Raw genomic sequence first — 19,012 nt, forward strand, 5'->3', positions numbered from 1 at the left:
ATGTGAAAAAAATCTGTGCTATGAATGATGAGTCCGCACAAACAGCTGTTCCATCTGTATCAGTGTGCAGGGTTCTAGTTCCTTAAAGCCTATTAAAATTATCACAATTGACTATGCTTACAACCACCTGATACAGATGAAAGAGTATGCCTGGCTGCTGAATGTATCCAAGAATGGGATCACCTTCACTATAGCAGATGTTCTTTACCTTTTATGCTAATGGGAGCATTACGTTACCACCCCCACCCCGCCAAGGACAATTGCCAGAACAGTCAGAATCTGAAAACTTTCCATATGGAAAAACTGGAACAGAATGATGCTAACCTAATCATCGGTGCTAGGCTTTCAACTGTTTTGGGGGGCTAAAAGGGTCAGACAGACCAGTCTGCTTGTTAAAGAACCATACCAGCTGTATCATAGAAACAGTATAAATATCTTATAAATCTCAATCTAGATGAGGAAATGGTGTTTCCATAATGAATGTGCTGTATATCATTACAGTTCTTGTTTTCTTGCATTTTAGCAATGACATCATGTTCTTTCTGTATGAGTTTAATTGCAGCCTCACTTTAATGCTGCCCGTGATAAGAAACTATGCTATTAGCACTGCTCTTAAAGAGACAAAAAGCTTTAATGAACACTGTGAAGAGCTACAGAAGCTCTTAAAATAAAAAGAGTCCATCAATCAGATTTATTCTGAAGAGTGCTTTTTAAATCTAACCTAGAAGGTTGACTTTTAAATACCAAAACATTCTCTTCACTGTTCTGCAGTTTAAAAAAAAAAAAAAAAAAAAAAGCCTGCCAAAGTTCAATTACTGAAATATGTTGGCAAAGAAACTGCAACAATAATTGCATGCTTAAGATTGAAGATATAATTCAAAATACTTCAAATAATCCCTCAGCGGTGATTTACAGGGCAGTAATTTAAAAGTATGGTACTACTTAGGCCCCAAATCTGCAATGATACATGGGAGCAGTCCCACTGAAGTACACTGGAAGTCTTTGCAGGATCGGGGCCTTAGATGGAAACATCAGTTTGTAAGTTTAGATTTCATATACTAAAATATATACACCAGCAAACAAGAAATATACATAGGATTTTAAGATAGAATGCTTCATTCACAATAGGTACACTTTGAAGAATCTTTAGGTAACAATATTTGTTTGGGGACATTCGCAAAACACATTAAAACTTTGGTTTATACAGTAAGGGCCCAACCCAGCTGAAAACAGCAGTGGAATTCCAAGCCATGCAAACTGCTGACGGCTGTGAATACTGGCTCTGTAGAAGCCATCCTTTTAGCACGGTCATTTACAGGCCAGGCCTAGAATTGATCTGTCTTCCCTGCCAAAGCCAGCGAGTTCATGGAACATAGCACAGCCCTAAGGGTAGAGAACTGTGCTGCATAGCCATAGGAGGAAGAGACTGACTCCAAGCTTGGCCTCTAGCAGGCCGAGCTTTTTTTAAAAAGGATACCTGAGAGTTAAGAAACCAGGGGTGCAATAAAGGGGGGCCCAGGTCCCCCTGCTTGGCCCTTGACCAGAGGTAGGTGGCATAACAGTGGAGCCCCTCCCCTGATGGTGTGACAAAGGAGTGGGCAGGCCAAATTTGAGTGGTCTTGCGACCCCATGTGCCAGGTCACCTGATCAGTCAAGTTTGGCCCAGCTGCCTCTCTGTCATGCCAGCAGGGAAGAGACTCCACTTTTATACCACCCAGCTCTGCCTCCCCAATGCCATAGGTGCACCCTGTCCCCAGAACCGCTGCTGGGAACCTGACGAGAACCTGACTGTTTGCGAGCTGAAAGCCAATAAGCCAATGGGGAGGCAGTATCTCAGACAGAAAATAAGGCAAATTTTTAACACAGAGTAATTAGCCATTGGAACAAGTTACCAAGAGTTATGGTGAATTCTCCCTCACCGTGCATGCATCCGACGAAGTGGGTATTCACTTAGTCTATAAGGTGCCACAGGACTCTTTGCCGCTCTCCCTCACAAGCAATTTTTAAATCAAGATTGGATGTTTTGCTGTCGGAATTATTCTGGGGAAGTTCTCTGGCCTGAAAATTGTGGTTGCCTTCCTAGAAAGAACCATCTGTTTTCCCACCCTCTAGTAATCAAGGGAGTTTCCCCAGTAGCTTGTGTGCTAAGTGGCTATTCCTAATGGGGTATTACTCTTTTCTTCTGGTATAGATAGTGGGATTACTCTTCAGGTCACATCACTCCTCTCTTCTTCTCCCTCGTTGAGAGCTCTAAAACCAGAAACTTTAAATTTTTTTCAATGACTGGCTGTGGAGTCAAAGTGGGGAAGAACCTGCCTAGCATAAGGCATTTAAGTGATTCCCTCAGTCACCCAACTTGATTCCTATGATTCCTTGATTCAGTTTTCACATATGGCAATCAGGCTGGGAAGGCTTAGACTTCACTAGCATTAAGAGGGCACCCAGGAACTGCTTGGTGAGCTATTCCACAGGATTATAGAGGGCTACTTTTCCCTCAGAATAGGGAGCCTCTGAAGCTGCCAGGAGGCACACAGATCTTCATTAGTAGTTATTGTTATTGGAATGTGTCCTAAATCAATGTGGTACATATATTTTTCTTCAGAAACATTTAGTTAAATATATAGAAACAAGAATAAAAATGATTGGAAGTTCTTGTTAAGAATATTAAGTCAGTGCTTTAATTTTGGAAGTTGTTTCACTCCTGCAGTCTTTTTAATTGGTCCTTTTTTTGGATCCAGAATCCTTTGATTTTCTGGAACATTATGTCTTCTTCTGAAATAAAGTCAGAAAGGTTAGTCATTACATGTCAGTTACACTATGATGCTCCAGAAACTTGAACTGCTGGAAATTGGCATGCTTTTTATATTGAAATAACTGATTATTATAGTTAATTAATAAACAGTTTCTTTCTGGGTGTGATGTTAACAGAGCATTTAATTATTCTGTGTACAAATCCCAATCTTCATCATTCCTGAATAACTTTATATTATTTAAATGATTAAATTTAAACGGAAAATGAAGAGAATATTAAACATTTGTATAAACAGGAAGGCAACAGGCTGGGGAGACATTTTCACCAATTATATGCTCCCCATAAAGACACAGAAATTACTGTCTGCACCTGTAATTAGAGCTCTGCAGACAGTATCCTCTAGAGAGCCATGCTCTTACTGCCATGCCCTTACATATAAAACTTTGGTAGCTGGCTAACAAGTTTACATTCACTTAATGGGAATAAACAACACTTTATAAAGCTTAGGGGAGTTATTTACTTTTGGATCTATAAGGTTTAATCTATAGGGACTACAGAACAGAATTTCAAAGGGAAGAAAGGTGACTAAGTAAATCCACAAAGCCATTCTCAGGAGGATGCAGGCAGCATCTCTCTACTATTAGGCAAAATAGCTAAGTATCTCTCTATTTATCCTTGCAGTATCTAAGCATTTTCTACAGTCTAACATACAACGTTTCAGTTTCTCTCTCACGCAGTTGTGGAAGGAGGAAGGGAATATATATCAATTGCATACCTATGCAATACATATGTGTGTGTGCACTGATGACTGGAAAAATATTCTGCATATTGTTCGGTGGTGAAAGTTGCAGTCATTTCATATGTTCTGGGAATGAGTTGCAGGTTTCTGCACAAGCTGCCAAGAAAGCGCCATCTCCAGTGCCCACTAGTTTCATTTTTGAGGTTGCCAAGTTCCATTGTTCTAAATATCATGAGCAGTATATGGGGCCTGCTTCCATTTAAAGCTTTGAAGATCAGGGCCAAAGTCTTGAATCTTACTCAGTAATCAAAAAGGAGCTGTCGCAGAGCTGAGTAGACCACTCTCGCTCCTCTCCCCACTTCCAGTTCCCATGTTTTTCTACTGTTGTGCAAGTGTCTAAAGACCCATCTGAGCTGACCCAGGAACCATGATAAGGACCTCTATTTAAACTGACTTCTAATTCAGTTTGGATGGCCAGTGAAAACGGACTGCGTTAGTTCACTGAATACAAAATATTTATCATAATTGTAACATGGTTTGGACTATTCACTACAACCAGCCAAAATGTACCAGCAACCATGATTAAACAAAGTTTAGATATTGTTTATTAATCTGGTTTGAAACCCAGTGAAGACAAAGCTTTGAAATATCAGTTGAAATTAGATGAGAAGCTGCTAGAGGAAATTATGAGGTTATTCTCAAGGCCTGAGTCTATTGCATAGTTTTACTCTGGAATTTAAATGGAATTACTTCTCATCTGCATCACTGTGAGCGAGAACAGATTCAGGCCCCCAGTCTTTAAAGTCATCAGAGTAGTGTTTATGGAGGAATAAAGACAATGGCTCTCTGTTAAATTCTCCATACATTGAGAGAGTTCCTTACCTGTGCTTGCTACTTCCTGATGATATACACTGTGACATATCACCACTCTTTGGTATAAGCTGCCAGGTGAGACTGAGGTGGGGAACTCACCAGGCTCAAAGTTCTAAGCAGTTGGCCACAGAAGCCAATGCAGTGCAACCTAGGTGGTCCCTAGTGCCTCTAACTGTCAGTTCCTTTCAAGCAAAAGGTGAAGAAATCCCATCATGTGCGTAAAGTAAAGTGCTGACTAAGGTTACAAAACTATCAGCTTTGAGAGGAGGAGGTGATACAGTGGTAATCTGTCGCAACACATACCTTTCCAGAACAACAACTACAGGAAAGTAGTTTTTGTCTAATATAAAAAGAATTACAGACAGCAACTATCATAATACTCCCAAATAAATACTGGTCTAAAACCCACAGAACAGTGCTACTATTCAGCCGGTATTCAATGTCTGGCTGTTACTGGCTTCCTTAGTCCCTCCATAGGGAGTAAGGGAGAAACATGCTGGCTCTGCCCTCTCTGGCCACTTTTACAGGAGCTATATAAAAACACAGCCAGAGCCAGAAACAGCCTTGAGGCTGTATATTAAGTATTTAAGAGCCACACAATGCTTGTCTGATCTTAAGGATCCTTAGTAGCAGACATTAAACCTTACTCTAATAACAGTAATCTACTGAACTCTCACCATGAGACCAAAGAGTGGGAATCAGTGAATATAGTTAACATTGCAGAATATATCTTATTCATGTCCTGAGTGAGACGTTAAAATAGAAAACAGGTGGAAAAACTATTTTTCATATCAATTAGCTTTTATAATCCAATGATGGGACAGCTGTTCTCAATTTGTATCATGGCTCAATTGCAATGATATAGTTAAGGATTTGTTAGTGTTTCCATTTTCAGTAAAGAATCAGCTTCAATTTGAAACTTGGCTTATCAGAGCTCAGCCCAAACACACATTTTTATGTTCTAAATTCTCCCAAACAGCATGGCACTCTTCACATTTAAACATTTTTGGGGAAACTCTTTTGCACCTGTATAACTAAAAACTGGCTTTGATTTATTAAGCAATTAGGTCTTAATATGAGGTCATCTAAAATTACTCACCTTCTCATCCACTACTAGACAGCTATACAATCTCTATTGACTGAGAAGAACCAGGCTGAGCATTTAATTACATTACTGTTAATGGACTGGAGAATGTAAGAGCAGACTTAGAAAAAAGGCTTATTTTTGACTGAGGTTTATATGGAAGGACGCCAAAACCTTCTGTGAGGTTCCACAAAGGCCACTTACGTTGTATGAGTACTGTACTATTGTTCTGTAATAGTCTATGTTAGATAATAGGCTGATTTAAAATAAGTAATAAGTGTGATACGGTCATCAATATTTTGTCAGTAAGATTATCTGCAACAATCTTTATCTTGCATAGAGGGCTATGATAGTCAAGGGAGAGTATTTAGATAAATGTATTAAGTCAGAAAATGGAGGGAATATGAAAGATTTACCTCAGTATCTGGTTTTCCCTCTTGATCTGCACTGCATCTGTTTTCTGCCTCTCAGCAATTTTAAGAGTAGCTGATGTCTGCAATGGTCAAATTTTGATACAGCAAGTTATCCTCCAAGTATATATATGTTAGGAAAGCAAAAATTCTCCTCACATTGATTTTGAAAAGACAAGCACAATGACCCTGATTCAGCAAAGAATTTAAGCCCATGCTTAAGCACAGCACATGCTTAAGGTTATGTCCCACTGAAATCAACAAGACCTAATCACATGTTTAAGTTCTCTGCTGAATCAGGGACTATATTACTTGAATCCATTTATTACTAATTAGGACAGGAATTCCGTATTTTCAATCTGCAAGCAATATCCCCCTATGTATTATCCTGTAAGGGAAAAGTAGAATAATGACAGTTTTAGTGATTTTGTTAAAAGAAAAGGAGTACTTGTGGCACCTTAGAGACGAACAAATTTATTTGAGCATAAGCTTTCGTGAGCTACAGGTCACTTCATCAGATGATTTTGTTGTGCTGTTGGAATTATGAAATTATTAAGAAGAGTGAAGCATTTACATCTTCCCTGTTGCCTCTAGAGAGCATTACTACAATACTGTGATATATAAAATCCAAGAAGCAGTTATAAAAAACTGTGGTAATAAAAAGCAAAAATGTGGGGAGAACTTAAATTGTCATTTCTCTTGCCCCCTTGTACAGAGCTCCTCCAGGCTCATGTCCAATTGTCACCCCAGAAACATCCTCTTGTAGGGATTTCCATGGAATGGAGGGGGAAGCAACGTAAAATTATTCAGGCTTACTCTGCAGTAATTTAGTGCTTCTGTGGCTGGTGGGCTGGGGTGTGCTTGTTGAAAACTGACACAATCCTGCCAACTTCCCAGACCCACAGAGACCCCATAGAGGGGAGCATAAGGCAAAGCAAGGCAGCTGGCCACACTAGGGAGCCATAGATGACTTTTTCTAAAAGCGCGGAGCCATGGATCTCTTTGATGCCATTTAAACAAAGCACATGGTTTGGATTATTTTTAAATCTTAATGTTACGTTTTAAAGTATGTGAATGCATTCTTCATGAGAGGGAAAAGAAACCTAGCACAGCAAGGAACCACATCTGTGATTGGTTATAACAAATACACTGGTTTCTAATGTGCTTCCATGTATGTACTGTGTTAGACAACTACTCTCACTAGCACTGTACTAGTAAAGCCTACTATAATTCAAACAAAGACACTTTCAGAGAATATACGTGTAAAGACAGAGTAAGAACTGCCTGGATTTAATTTCTGGAAAGCGCTGTTAAATCGTCTGCTTCCGGGGAGTTCTACTAAAGACACTGACTTATGAGAAATAATTTTTGAATTTTTTTTTTCTAATTCTCTGTACCACTTTAAGAAAAAGGTTCTCTTGAAGACCTATCCCATTTCCCCACTGCTTGGTTCTCAAAATACTGCATTCTGCAAGCCACAAGGAAAGGTTCCACTGACCATCAGTGTTCCATAGCATGTGGTCTGGGAACCAGTCTTTTACGATGAAAAAAAAAAAGTAATGTCTTTTGGATGAATACTAAATCTTGTGAAACCTTTACATTTATTTTAACTGTATCACTTAAAAAAAAAGAGTAGCACCTTATGGAACTGGACAACATAAACAAATAAACACACTTAGAAGATGAATATACTTTGGAAAAAAAACACAAGGTAAGAAGAAAAAGATATTTAAAAGAAACTATTATTCTGAACTGCCCCTGTTCCTTCCACCCCTCCACTCCCACTGAAGGCTACAGGGGTGATCTCAGACAAGGGCTAAGAATATTCTCAGGAAATGCAGTCACTATGCTGGTATTTTAAATAACTATTAATAAGAAAAATGTTCTATTGCATTTGATTTACAAAGCACACAGGAGAAGGCTAACGTGACAGGAAAAACAACAAAATGGAACCCTCTACAGCTATATAGTTGAGAGAGAATATCTATGGAATAGATTGTCAGAGAACAATGGTTCCTCTGCTGCTACATTTGCCTCAATACATATGGAAATATTGCTTAGTCATCCATGAGTGGTAATTCCCGCTTCACCTCAGCCTCTGCCAAATCCATAAAACAGATTCTACGACAGTGGGTTGTTTAATAGAATTGAAAAAAAAATGTGCCAGATTTTTCCACCCATGACTGATTTTGACATCAGTGGAATTACTCAAGAAGTGAGCATAGCACGGGTGGCAGAATCTATTTCCAGTGTCTCGATTCAGCAAAGTATTTAAGCACATGCCGAACTTGAAGCAATGGAATTACCATGTACTTAAAGTTAGGCATGTGTTTAAGTGCCTTGCTGAACAGTGGCCTAAATGATTTAAGTACAAAAGAACTAGACTGACCAGATAGCAAGTGTGAAAAATCGGGATGGGGTGGGGGTAACAGGAGCCAATATAAGAAAAAGACCCAAAAATCGGGACTGTCCCTATAAAATCCGGACATCTGGTTACCCACAGCTGCTACTCTGAAACCTAAAAAGAACAATCCACACTCATTAGCCATGTTCAGACATAACAACACTATTTCCTAACTTACTACTGTCTTCCTCCCACAGTGTCCTCATGTTTCCAGCCCCAGATTCATCAGCATTTACTGGTCTAACACGGCAAATTTGTTTTCAGCAATTTTCCTCCATTCCCTAAGGCAGCAATGACTACGCACAGTGAACCACTTGCCTGCTGTGCAAACACATGGAAACATTGCTAATTACAACCTTTCACTCCAGTTAGCTATACTGGCAATTCAATGACAGTCACTTCATTGCACAGAGTTCTGGAGTATCATGCTAACCTACTACTTTTATATTATTTAAGAAGTAAGATCTCTTTCAGAATAAGAGGTGTTATAACGTAAAGCTTTCAAGGTAACTTCCAATTTGTATTATAGGCTCCTGTATATTCAACAGCAACATAATTTGTGGCAGAATAAATCCAACTATGCTATAAAAATCTACCTTTCATTTTAGAAAAACAATAAGACCTAGCCCTTACTACTGTGAACCTCTTCGGAATGTGAACTGTATTGTCATCCTGAGCCTGCAGACAGATGACAACAATAACTCAAAGGTGTGAAATGGCCAATTCATCTCAAAGGGAAGTTAATGCTGAAGTCTATGGTCAATACTGTTCACTATTTTGCTCTGTTCATTTCAGCAGAAACAACCAACTACAACAACACGGTAATCTCATCAATGTTGGACGCAATAGCGAATACTACAGCAGGGATAATGGGTAGAGTTGGGTAGGAAACTGTTTTCCTGTCCCACAAACATTTTTAAAGAATCTGAAATATATTCCCCATCTTGAATTAAGATGAAGAGTAGAAATCTTGAAAATATTCACAAACCAAAAAAGACCCCAACCAAACAATTTCCCGCTCCCCGAATCAATCAAAATGTTTGGTTTCAATTTCAACCTTTTTTCAGTCTAATGACTTAAATTTAATAACAAAAAATCATTTCAAACCAGAATCAGAATTTTTCATTAAAAAAAACAACATTAAAACTAAACATTTCAACAATTTTGAAATATTTTTCCTCTACTTTGTTTGAGTTGGGAAATTTGTGAAACCTGACCTGGTTTTGCAAACAGTTTCTATTTTGATGAATCAGCATTTTTCATCCAAAAGAGGATTGAATCGAAAAATTCCTGACCAGCTCTAATAGTGTGAACAGTGGTTTCTATAAAGGGTTGCTGGATTCGGGTCTAGGATGAGTATGCCAAACCTGTTGCCCAAAGTTAATCTCTTAAATCTATAATTCGTCAACAAAGTAAAAGTGGCCATTAACTTTAATGTGGGTGCTCAGTACTTCCAAAAATCAGAATCAGGACATTTTCATTGAGGTATTTAAATATGGCTCCAGGAGCCTAAATTTAGACATCCAGGTTTTAAAATCTTGACCTAGGAGTCCAAGCTTCTCCTGTCCCCTCAAAATGTCAAGTCAGCTCCATCCTTGGCATGCGGTAGATGAAGAGATGCAGTATTTCGCTTTTTCCTTGGTGTTTAGTGCTTCAACTATCCCCATAAGGTGCCAACACACCAAACCATCTTCTATCGCTTCTCAGGTATCAAATGTCTCAACTTTTCACTACCTTGCTGTCATAACCTTCCCATGACAAATTTTACAACTTATTACATCTACCAAGAGACAAGGTGGATGAGGTAATATCTTTATCAGCAATAGAAGTTGAGCCAATAAAAGATATTACCTCACCCACCTTGTCTCTCTAATATCCTGGGACTGACACAGCTACACCACTGCATACATCTACCAAGGCATAAAATCAGTAGAAAACAAAAAATTGAAGATTTGGTATCATCAGATTAAATATAATATCAAACAAAAACTGCTTAGTGACAGTTATGGGTGTAACAGGACATACCCCATTCACCCAAACCTTACAAGTATGGAAAAAAGAAGTTAAGGGAAAGTATCCTGCATTCCTTTCCACCTTCATGTTGTCTGCAATGCTGTCAACAACACACTCCAGTGCTTCATAAGGTACTCCTGAGGGAATTCTGCACCAAAAAAATAAAAATTATGCGCACAATATTTTAAAATTCTGAAAAATTCTGCAAATTGTATTTGTCGACAAATAAATGTGGGTCCAGCATGGCAGTGTGGAGCACAGGCCACTGGCTGCATTGAGGTGGGAGATCACCCTGAAGCCCTCACCTCCCTCAGTACAGGGACTCGGCAGTGAAGCTGCACCCAACCCTGACACAGTGCAAGGGCCGGGCCTGCCTCAGGAACATCCCGGGGCCCTGCCCCTTTGCACCAGGTGTGAATGCCCAGGCTCAGCCCAGCAAGATCTGTGGAAGGGCTTAGTGTGGGGGGGATCTAGGTGTGGGATGTGAGGTTTCTGTGTGGAGCAATCTGGGTGTGGGTCGCTCAGTCAGAGATCTGGATGCACAGGGACTCAGCAGGGGGGGTTCTGGGTGTGGGGGGCTCAGTGTGGGGGTCCGGTTGCTGGGGGAGTGGGGCTTGATGGGGTGGGAGTCCAGGTGCAGCTGGTTGGGGCTCAGTGGGGTGGGAGTCTGGGTGTAGGGGGCTTGTCGGCGGGTGAGGGGGGTGTCCAGGTGTAGGTATCAGGGTGAGGGTTCGATGGGCCTGCTTAACGGGGGAGCTCCAGCTGCTGACGAGGGGAAGCCGCATGCTGGGCTCCCGCTTCCTCCCACGATTCCCCTATCACCTTTTCTTCCCCATCTCATCCCCCTCCCCCACTGCCTCATGCCTCAGCTCCCTCCCCTCACTCCCATACTACCCTACCTCTGCCCTATTCAACCCCTTTCCTTCCTCACTGCCTCTTCCTTCCACCCCCTCATCCCGCTTCCCTCATTTCCCCTGCCCCCTCTTACCCAGCCCCACCATGGGCACTCACTGTTGCACAGAAAACAGGAAGGCTCCCAGCACACAGAAGGGGAGCCTGACTGGCACTAGGACTCAGGAGAAGGCATTCAGCTGCAGAGTCAGCGGAGCCGAGACACAGCCTCCTTCAACTGGGCAGCTCTGCGCTTGCAGAAATGGGGTGGGGGGAAGTTGCATGTAACCCTGTGTGCCCTCCCATGCCTTGCCTCTATTTGGGAGGCGAATCCTACCCCCCCCCCCAAAACCTGTGCCCATGGTCTTCCCCATACCTGCCTGCCCGCCCTCCCTCCCCCCACGCAGCTTCCCTGCCGTTTTCTGCAGTGAAGCACAGGAATTCTGCAGGAGGGGGGGCATTTTCTACAGGCACGTCCAGAAAACCTCCAGGAGTAATAAGGCTCTTACTTCCATCTCCATTAGATACCCAAAAGCAATATGTACTCCAACTTCAAACTTGCATACTAATGCAAAACCTTAACAGCGATCTAATATGCTTTTATCTAAATCAACAGATCAACACATCCAGCTGTCACAATCTCTGTGCATTTGGGATTTTGCACTGCTACACCCTAGTGTATATAAAGACTATGGTGTGTAAAAGTGTTCGGTGGCTGTGTTCATGGTCAACCCTAGACAAATCAATCCAATGCTCCGAACAGAATTAGATGGCACAGTGGTCCCCTGGTGTTGACTATGACCAGTTAATATGACATTATCAAGAACAAGTGGCTCAGCAGAGCTTGTCTTTTAATAAAGGTTGGAAAAACCTGTATTCAGCACATTTAGGGAAACTTTCATGTGGTCTCAAGACACGTCACCTGGTAATGGTGATCTCTTGTACCATACATGTCACCTTGTCATTGTCACCCTAGTCACCCTTGTCGGGACTGTGTCCCTAGCCTCTGTTTGCCAGAAGCTGGGAATGGGTGATAGGGGATGGATCACTTGATGATTATCTGTTCTGTTCATTCCCTCTGGGGCACCTGGCATTGGCCACTGTTGGAAGGCAGGATACTGGGTTAGATGGACCTTTGGTCTGACCCAAGATGGTCATTCTTATGACATATATTTAGCAAAAACAATGCTTTGGCTGAACATGCATTATTATATTTAAAAAAAAAAGCTGAAGTCAGACCAAGAACTATCTTAAGAACTGTACAACATACTACAATACAGGAATCTGAGTATGTAAGACCTGAGCTTAGTTCTTTACACCTGGGCCAGCAGGGACTAGATGCTGTATAGGGGCAGTGTAGTCAGCCCTTCGACAGGATGGGTACACTGGACTTTTATTCTTAAGACTTTCCATCATTGTTGCCACCAGCTCAATTCCACCCACGATAGTAACAGTGGATGTGCAGGTATAGACTGTCTGCTGGCATTTTAACCTCGGTGCCATCCTATTCTGCTCAGAGGAGGGCTAGACTTTATAATGGTTAAAGCTCCACCAGCCATCATGCCTTGTCTACTTTAGTGCTCCCACCAGCAATATAATGGGTGGGAAATTTTAAGTCAAGAAGTCTAGTGTAAACAATGGCAGAGAGAGAGAGAGAGAGAGACACGACAAAAAGACTTCCATCACTTTCTAGCAATCGCTCCAGCTAACTGAGGCCTGGCTCTGAAAGGAACTATGCCTGGCTTTCCTTGGCTGGAATAAAACTCAAATTTGTATAAAGGAGAAAAGATAAAGAAAAATAAAGAATTAAACAGTAATGATCCTTCAAGTACCAGCTTGGGAGGAAAAAGATGATTAGGTTGAAAAGTTTTTGTTACTTACCTGTGAGATCTCTGCTAGGTACATGCGCCGTTCATCATTAGCCTTATGGTAAGCCTACATTTTAAAATAATGGGTAAATGGTTACAATCAAACAAAACAATTAACATGATTAATCAAAAGGGAAAGAACAAACATACGTACCACCCCCGGACTTTTTCATTTTATGTTTCATGGAATCATTACATTCTCTACACCAATGCTTTAGACATTTCAGACAGCATAACAGCTTCTAAAAAGGGCTGGTTAAACAGATATGGAAGTAACAGACCTTTGCTTCTTGTTCCAGTCTAAGCTCATAATCCTTCAGTTGGTTCTGGAGATTTCTCTTTTCCTCTTCTAGTTGTTTAAGAAGCTGATTTAAGGAACCCTGCAGTTGTATAAATAAAATCAATAGGTTACAAATATTCCTGTTCTGAACAATGATAGAGGTTGTTATCACAATCTAGATTCTGAGTTACAATCTTCAAGGTCTGTGAGATTATGCTTAAAGCTATGGTTTTGTCGTGGAGGTGGCAGAAGTCATGGAACCCTTGACTTCCAAAGACCTCCGTGACTTCAGCCCTGGTGGCTGGGAACTGCAGGGTCCCGCTGCATCCCACAGCGGCAGGGAGCTGTAAGGTACCCCAGCTGCCTAAGGCAGCAGGCCCCCAAGCTCTCAGCCACCATGGGCAGTGGAGGTACCCCGCAGCTCCCCACTGCTGCGGGGGACATGGGGACCCACAGATCCCACCACCACCCATGGTGGCAGAGGGACCCCTGCAGCTCCCTGGCTGCCGTGGGGGGGGCGGGGGCAGGGGGAGCCCTTCAGTCCCCAGCCACCATGGGGGCTAGGGAGACCTCCACAGCTCCCCACTGCAGCGGTGGCAGGGGGATTCCCACAATGCTCCCCGCTGTTGGGGAAGGGGAAGGGGGATCCTGCAGCTCCCCTCTGCTGCTGGTGGCAGGGGGACCCTGGAGCTCTGAGCCCGCACGGGTGGTGGGGAACCCAGAGATCCCAGCCACCCCGCAGCTGCTCAGTCCCTTCCCATTTTATCATGGATATATTTAGTAAAAGTCAGGGACAGGTCACAGGCTTCTGTGAATTTTTCTTTATTGCCCATGACCTGTTCGTGACTTTTACAAAAAATATCCATGACAAAATCTTAGCCTTAATTATGCTCATCACTCCCTTGTTGTTTATATGGCTCCTGCTGATTTACGCAGAGACAGACATTATGGGTCACATGCTGCTATGAGTTTCACCATCTTTAAATGAGACACATTTAGTTCTGGCTTTGCTACTCTCAGTGGTTCCTGAGAACTCTGTTCAACTGCATGGGGCCACACAAAGTTGCCCCTCACCTGTAACCAAGGTCTGGTCCCTGGGCTGCAATTCATTGGGTTGGAGGTTCCAGGTCCCAACTGGACCTACACTTGGAAACTACTTGCCAAGGCAGCAATCGGCTTTGCTTGGGGAACTACATGTCCTGATTTGAGATAACTCACAACAACCTAGCTCTAAAGGGATAACCATAGGGAAGGCCTGTATCTTTTGTGTACTTGTATCTAGTATCAAGTTTGTGGGGGGAAGGGAGGAGAATTACTTGGATTATCTGGCATTCACATGTTATTTTTTCACTCTGTGCTGTATTTGCCTGGTGTGGTTCTGATACAATTTTGTGGTCTAGTGGGCAGTGCTCTAGATTAGGAGTCAGAAGACTTGGGTCCTATTCCCAGCTCTGCCACCGACCTGCTGTGTGACCTTGGGCAAGTTACTTCATCTCATTGCTCCATGCCTCTGTTTCTCCTTGCATCCTTTGACTGTCTGGCCTATTTAATCTGTAAGCACTTCGGGGCAGGGACTGTCTCCGGCCTAGCCTGTGGAGCCCCAATCTCTGTTGGGGCCTCTCCTCACTACCATAATACTAATGGCTGCATAGCATATGCTGCAAATCTTCTCTGCCATTGTGATAGCATACATTCTTTGCAGAAGTTAGCTCTGAGGGTTTCAGAGGATCAGTAGGGTTGGTGACTACCTGATACTCAGCTGTGCATGTAGTGGGGGGAATAGAAAGGGGTAGCATCTGTAAGGTAAAGCCCCACTACTTCCAATCGATGTGATAATGGCTCAGTTTCACATAAGACTGAGCTACAAGGGAGTTTGGTTGACCCACTGCCAGAAAGCTGGCTCCCAGTATGTGACAGTAGAGAGACCATGGATGGGGCCTCTATAGGAAGCAGTGTTATAGACGACATATGGAAGTAATTCCCCCATAATTTGGTCTGTCCTATCCTTGAGTTATAGTGTCACAGCAGGCAAACAGCTGCAAACAGATTGACAAGGTCTCTCTCTTTTAGGTACAGTAATATTGTTAATAAAGCTGTGTCCCTTCTTTTCCATAAAAATGTTCCTGGATACTATTAAGCTTTCCCTGTGAATGATTTTCATTAGAGTCAAGAATTTATAGTGGTTTGGCTGAAGGTGAAGTGCTGTTAAAAGCTGCAATCACGTTGAAATAACCCCTCTTGCTCATTTTAAAAAACAGAAATTGACAGCAGAGCCACGGCTTTCAAGAATGCTTCACTGTAGCAGGGCAGTCACCCCACTCCAGTTTAGAAGGGGTTAAAAGCCAGCCCTTGGAGAGAGTTGGGAGCCAATCAGGGCCAGGCTGGGCCCTATAAAAGGGCTGCCGGGCCAGAAGGCAGTCAGTCTTTCTCCAGCCTTGGAGAGAGATGGACCTAGCTGCCTGAAGGAGAAAAGGGTACTTTGGACAGTGCAGTGCTGGGGAAGGGCAGGAGGAGCTGGAGAAGCTCCAGCCTGGCAAACCCCCAGGCAGAGGCCTGGCTTTCAGGGCCGGAGGAGGTACTAGGGCTATGGGGAAGCAGCCAAGGGAGGAAGACGCAGGTCCAACCCCCTTGCCGATGATGAGTGGTCACTTCAGACTGCAGTTTGCCCCTGAGGGAAGGGGCTAGATGAAGATCGGCAGTGGGTCACTGAGGTGGGGTGGGTTTAAGGGATTGGGGTTCCCCAGGGAGGGGAGAACCCTGAGTGTGGGGGTACTGCTGCAGGGCAGTACCCAGGAGAAGGGGCACCGTGCGCTGGGAGGGACATGGGGCCTGAAGTATAGTGGTAGAGACCAGGAAGCAGGTACTGGTAGGGAGAAACCGGCCAGCAGGAGGCGCTCTGAGCCTGGAAAGAGCTAATTCCTAGACTGACCAGCAGCAGGCACCACGGTGGTGAGTCAGCGCTGTGCTATATTCACCCATGGCTGAGCTGCTATTAACTTTAGTTTTCTATTATGACAGATACATTGGAGAAGACATGAAAAGCCATTGTTTTTAAATTAAAATTGGAAGTAAAAACACCTTAGCTGCAGCTGAAACTGTGTTGCATATTACAAACCTCTCCCTATTATAGGATCTAGGAGCCTACAGAGTGTTTACATTCAGCCCATTTGGAGAGAGAAAGAAAAGGACAGAATGAGGAGGTAATTTGGCTAAATCCAATTAGTGCTGTATTCTACTTCATTATTACATCAGTGTCCCCACAGAATCAAAGAAGGAAGAGAAAGAAAAAGCCTTAACTCTGTCAACTCAGGAGACTGAATTTTGTTTGGAAGAAAGTTTTAACAGCAATCTCTACCTGACAGCATTTTGGGGAGTGTAACCACCTGACATACTTTTAACATACTTTGTGTCCCACACACAACTCCTCCCAACAGTAGATGGGAGTTCATGCTACTGTTTTAACTGTTCTGAGCAAGTCCAAGCATCACCACATGCCCCTGCACTGGGTCATTCTATAGTGCTGGTGAGGACAGGACGTGCTGGTGTTGCAGCTATAGCAGCAGCAGAGCAACTGAGTAACTTTTTAGTGGCTCTTCTGGTCAAGTTTCTGAACTCTGTGGCCACTTGACCCTAGGGTTCAAGTCTTCTAGAAGTCCCTCATTAAACACAGTGGCATGTACATACCTCTAGTCCCATAGCCTGCACTTTTAAAGCCAGACTCTTCTTCAAGATCACTGTGTTCCAGTACTCAGTTTGCTTTTGGATCTGGGATAATTTCTTCTCAGAAGCTATCCTACAGTTGTGCTAGCAGCTGACCCAAGGTAGATCCCAGGACGCTCATTCAGATCTTGAACAATGGTTGGATCCAATCCCAGGTAACCCAGACTATTCAGCATACCATTGCTTTTGACAGGTGAATTCGTATCTGGCCCAGCAGTGCAAAGAGAAAATTAAAGGCTTGAAGGTGCATCAAAACAAGGCTGGTAGCTGCACCTTCACATGTTTGAACAGATGCTAGTTCCTGGGTATCTATGGAGACTGAAAAGATCCTTGACAACACTAAAGCTCAAAGAGGAAGGAGAGGGCACCTATACGTCACAGGAGGTATCAGAGGCATTTTCTGAACCGTTGGGAGATGGGGAGCCATCTACACAAGGTATGTATTATGCCATGTATTATTTGTACTTTTCTGCATGGCCAAGGTCTAGGCCTACATGAACACTGCCACTGCTATTAAGGAACAGGCAGACAGTCACAAGTGAGGGCAGAAGTCCCTCTCTTACTTCAACTCAGTTACTTCAATAGACACTGAGGACCCTTCCTCACATCCCCTGATGTGACAGACAAAAAAAAAAAAAAAGAAACCAAATAGCCTGCCCTCTGCCAAGCCCCCACCAGCAGTAATCTGATCCCTCAAGCTTAGTACAGGTCCCTGTCAAACAGGGCCCGCTCAGAGTCAGTTACCATCATGTGAGGTTGATTCTGCTCGAGCATGTCCTCAGGAGCAGCAAAATAAATTTCATGGATTCTGTTCTGACTCTCTGGTGACCTTGGTGCTCTACTGAAATATGAACCCTAACCACCTTCAAATTTCTGCAGAAAGCTGGCTCTGCATTTTTAGCTCTTAAAGAACAAATCTGGCTCTCTGAACAAATAGAAATGCTCTGAACCTCCAGTGCACTCTCTGTTTTGGGACAAGATGCCAAAACAGATTGCTGTTAGTGAGTTATAGGATTTGACCCATCTCCCATAATTCCTTTAGACAGTCCTAACGCCTTACTTTGTGGGAAATTGTGCATCATGTCCAGCGCCTGAGGAATAGGTAGCTCATAAACAGCAGTGCATCTAGTACAGAGGAGAACTGCACCCAAACCAGAAGGGTTACTGTTGATGCACTGCACCGTTAAGTTGCAACAGTTCAGTTCCCGAGTGTAAACAAAGCAGAGTTAAGGTTTCACAAGCAAATTTAATTTTAGCATTTCTTTACTTTTGGGTGCTCCACTCTGCATTTGTGTAACATGCTTTCTGAAGGGATCTGACTCATCAGCATGGTCTTAAATCATTTTCAACAATAGCTCAAAGTAATTTGTTGAAAATAATTTTCCAAAATGGTTCAGTTTCCTAGTATAACTCTAGCTCATACCTCTGGTAGTACCCTAATTCCTATGTTTTCTACCAGAAAAGTCTAGAAAAAAATTCTATAATATATCTAAAGTATTTATATGGCCCTCATCACGGTAGTATCTGAGCACCTCACAATATTTAATGTATTTATCTTCACAATTCTTCTGTGAGGTGGAGAAGTATTAGCCCCATTTTGCAGATGGAGAAATGAACCAGAGAGGCTAAATGACTTACCCAAGGTCACACAGGGAGCTTGTGGAGGAGCAGGGACTTTAACCCAAGTCCTAAGCTACCAACGGGATCATCCCCCTTCCATAATGAACTATTTGCTAGACAAAACACTTATGTCCTGCACACAATGAACACCGAATGAGGCAAGCTCTGCTGCAGAGCTCTTCCTTCTTGAGCACATACTTTGGGTATTAAACGAGGCAGGGAACCAATATAGACTACACATGTGTTTACTTATGTGAAAAACCTCTCTAGATATTCAAACACTGGAAGAGATTAAATAATGTTTCAGAAAATGGACTGAATAAAATTTAAACCAGTAAAACTTCGAAGATATCCTAAG

At 42.7% G+C, this 19,012-nt stretch overlaps 1 protein-coding gene and 1 long non-coding RNA gene across 5 annotated transcripts in view; one reads left to right on the forward strand and one right to left on the reverse strand.

Moving 5' to 3' along the window:
• Window positions 1-2,014: 2,014 nt before the first annotated feature.
• CCDC169 (coiled-coil domain containing 169) overlaps window positions 2,015-19,012 on the reverse strand; it is a 34,302-nt gene continuing 17,304 nt past the window's right edge. For 3 of the 4 annotated variants that reach the window (XM_027833046.3, XM_027833042.3, XM_037892416.2), the window contains 4 exons: window positions 13,316-13,414; window positions 13,048-13,101; window positions 5,865-5,941; window positions 2,015-2,772 (listed from right to left, as the gene is read on the reverse strand). In XM_027833046.3, the coding sequence (XP_027688847.1) occupies window positions 2,670-2,772; window positions 5,865-5,941; window positions 13,048-13,101; window positions 13,316-13,414 (333 nt within the window). In that variant the 3' untranslated portion in view covers window positions 2,015-2,669. The remainder of the gene's footprint in view (window positions 2,773-5,864; window positions 5,942-13,047; window positions 13,102-13,315; window positions 13,415-19,012) is intronic. The other variant, XM_037892409.2, reaches the window with a different exon arrangement.
• Window positions 15,735-17,034, forward strand: LOC122463293. The gene is made up of 2 exons (XR_006286496.1): window positions 15,735-15,788; window positions 16,333-17,034. It is a non-coding gene; the product is annotated as an uncharacterized LOC122463293 (long non-coding RNA).

The sequence above is a fragment of the Chelonia mydas genome, chromosome 1 (assembly GCF_015237465.2).
Source record: "Chelonia mydas isolate rCheMyd1 chromosome 1, rCheMyd1.pri.v2, whole genome shotgun sequence".
In the NCBI taxonomy this organism is placed as follows: Eukaryota; Metazoa; Chordata; order Testudines; family Cheloniidae; genus Chelonia; species Chelonia mydas.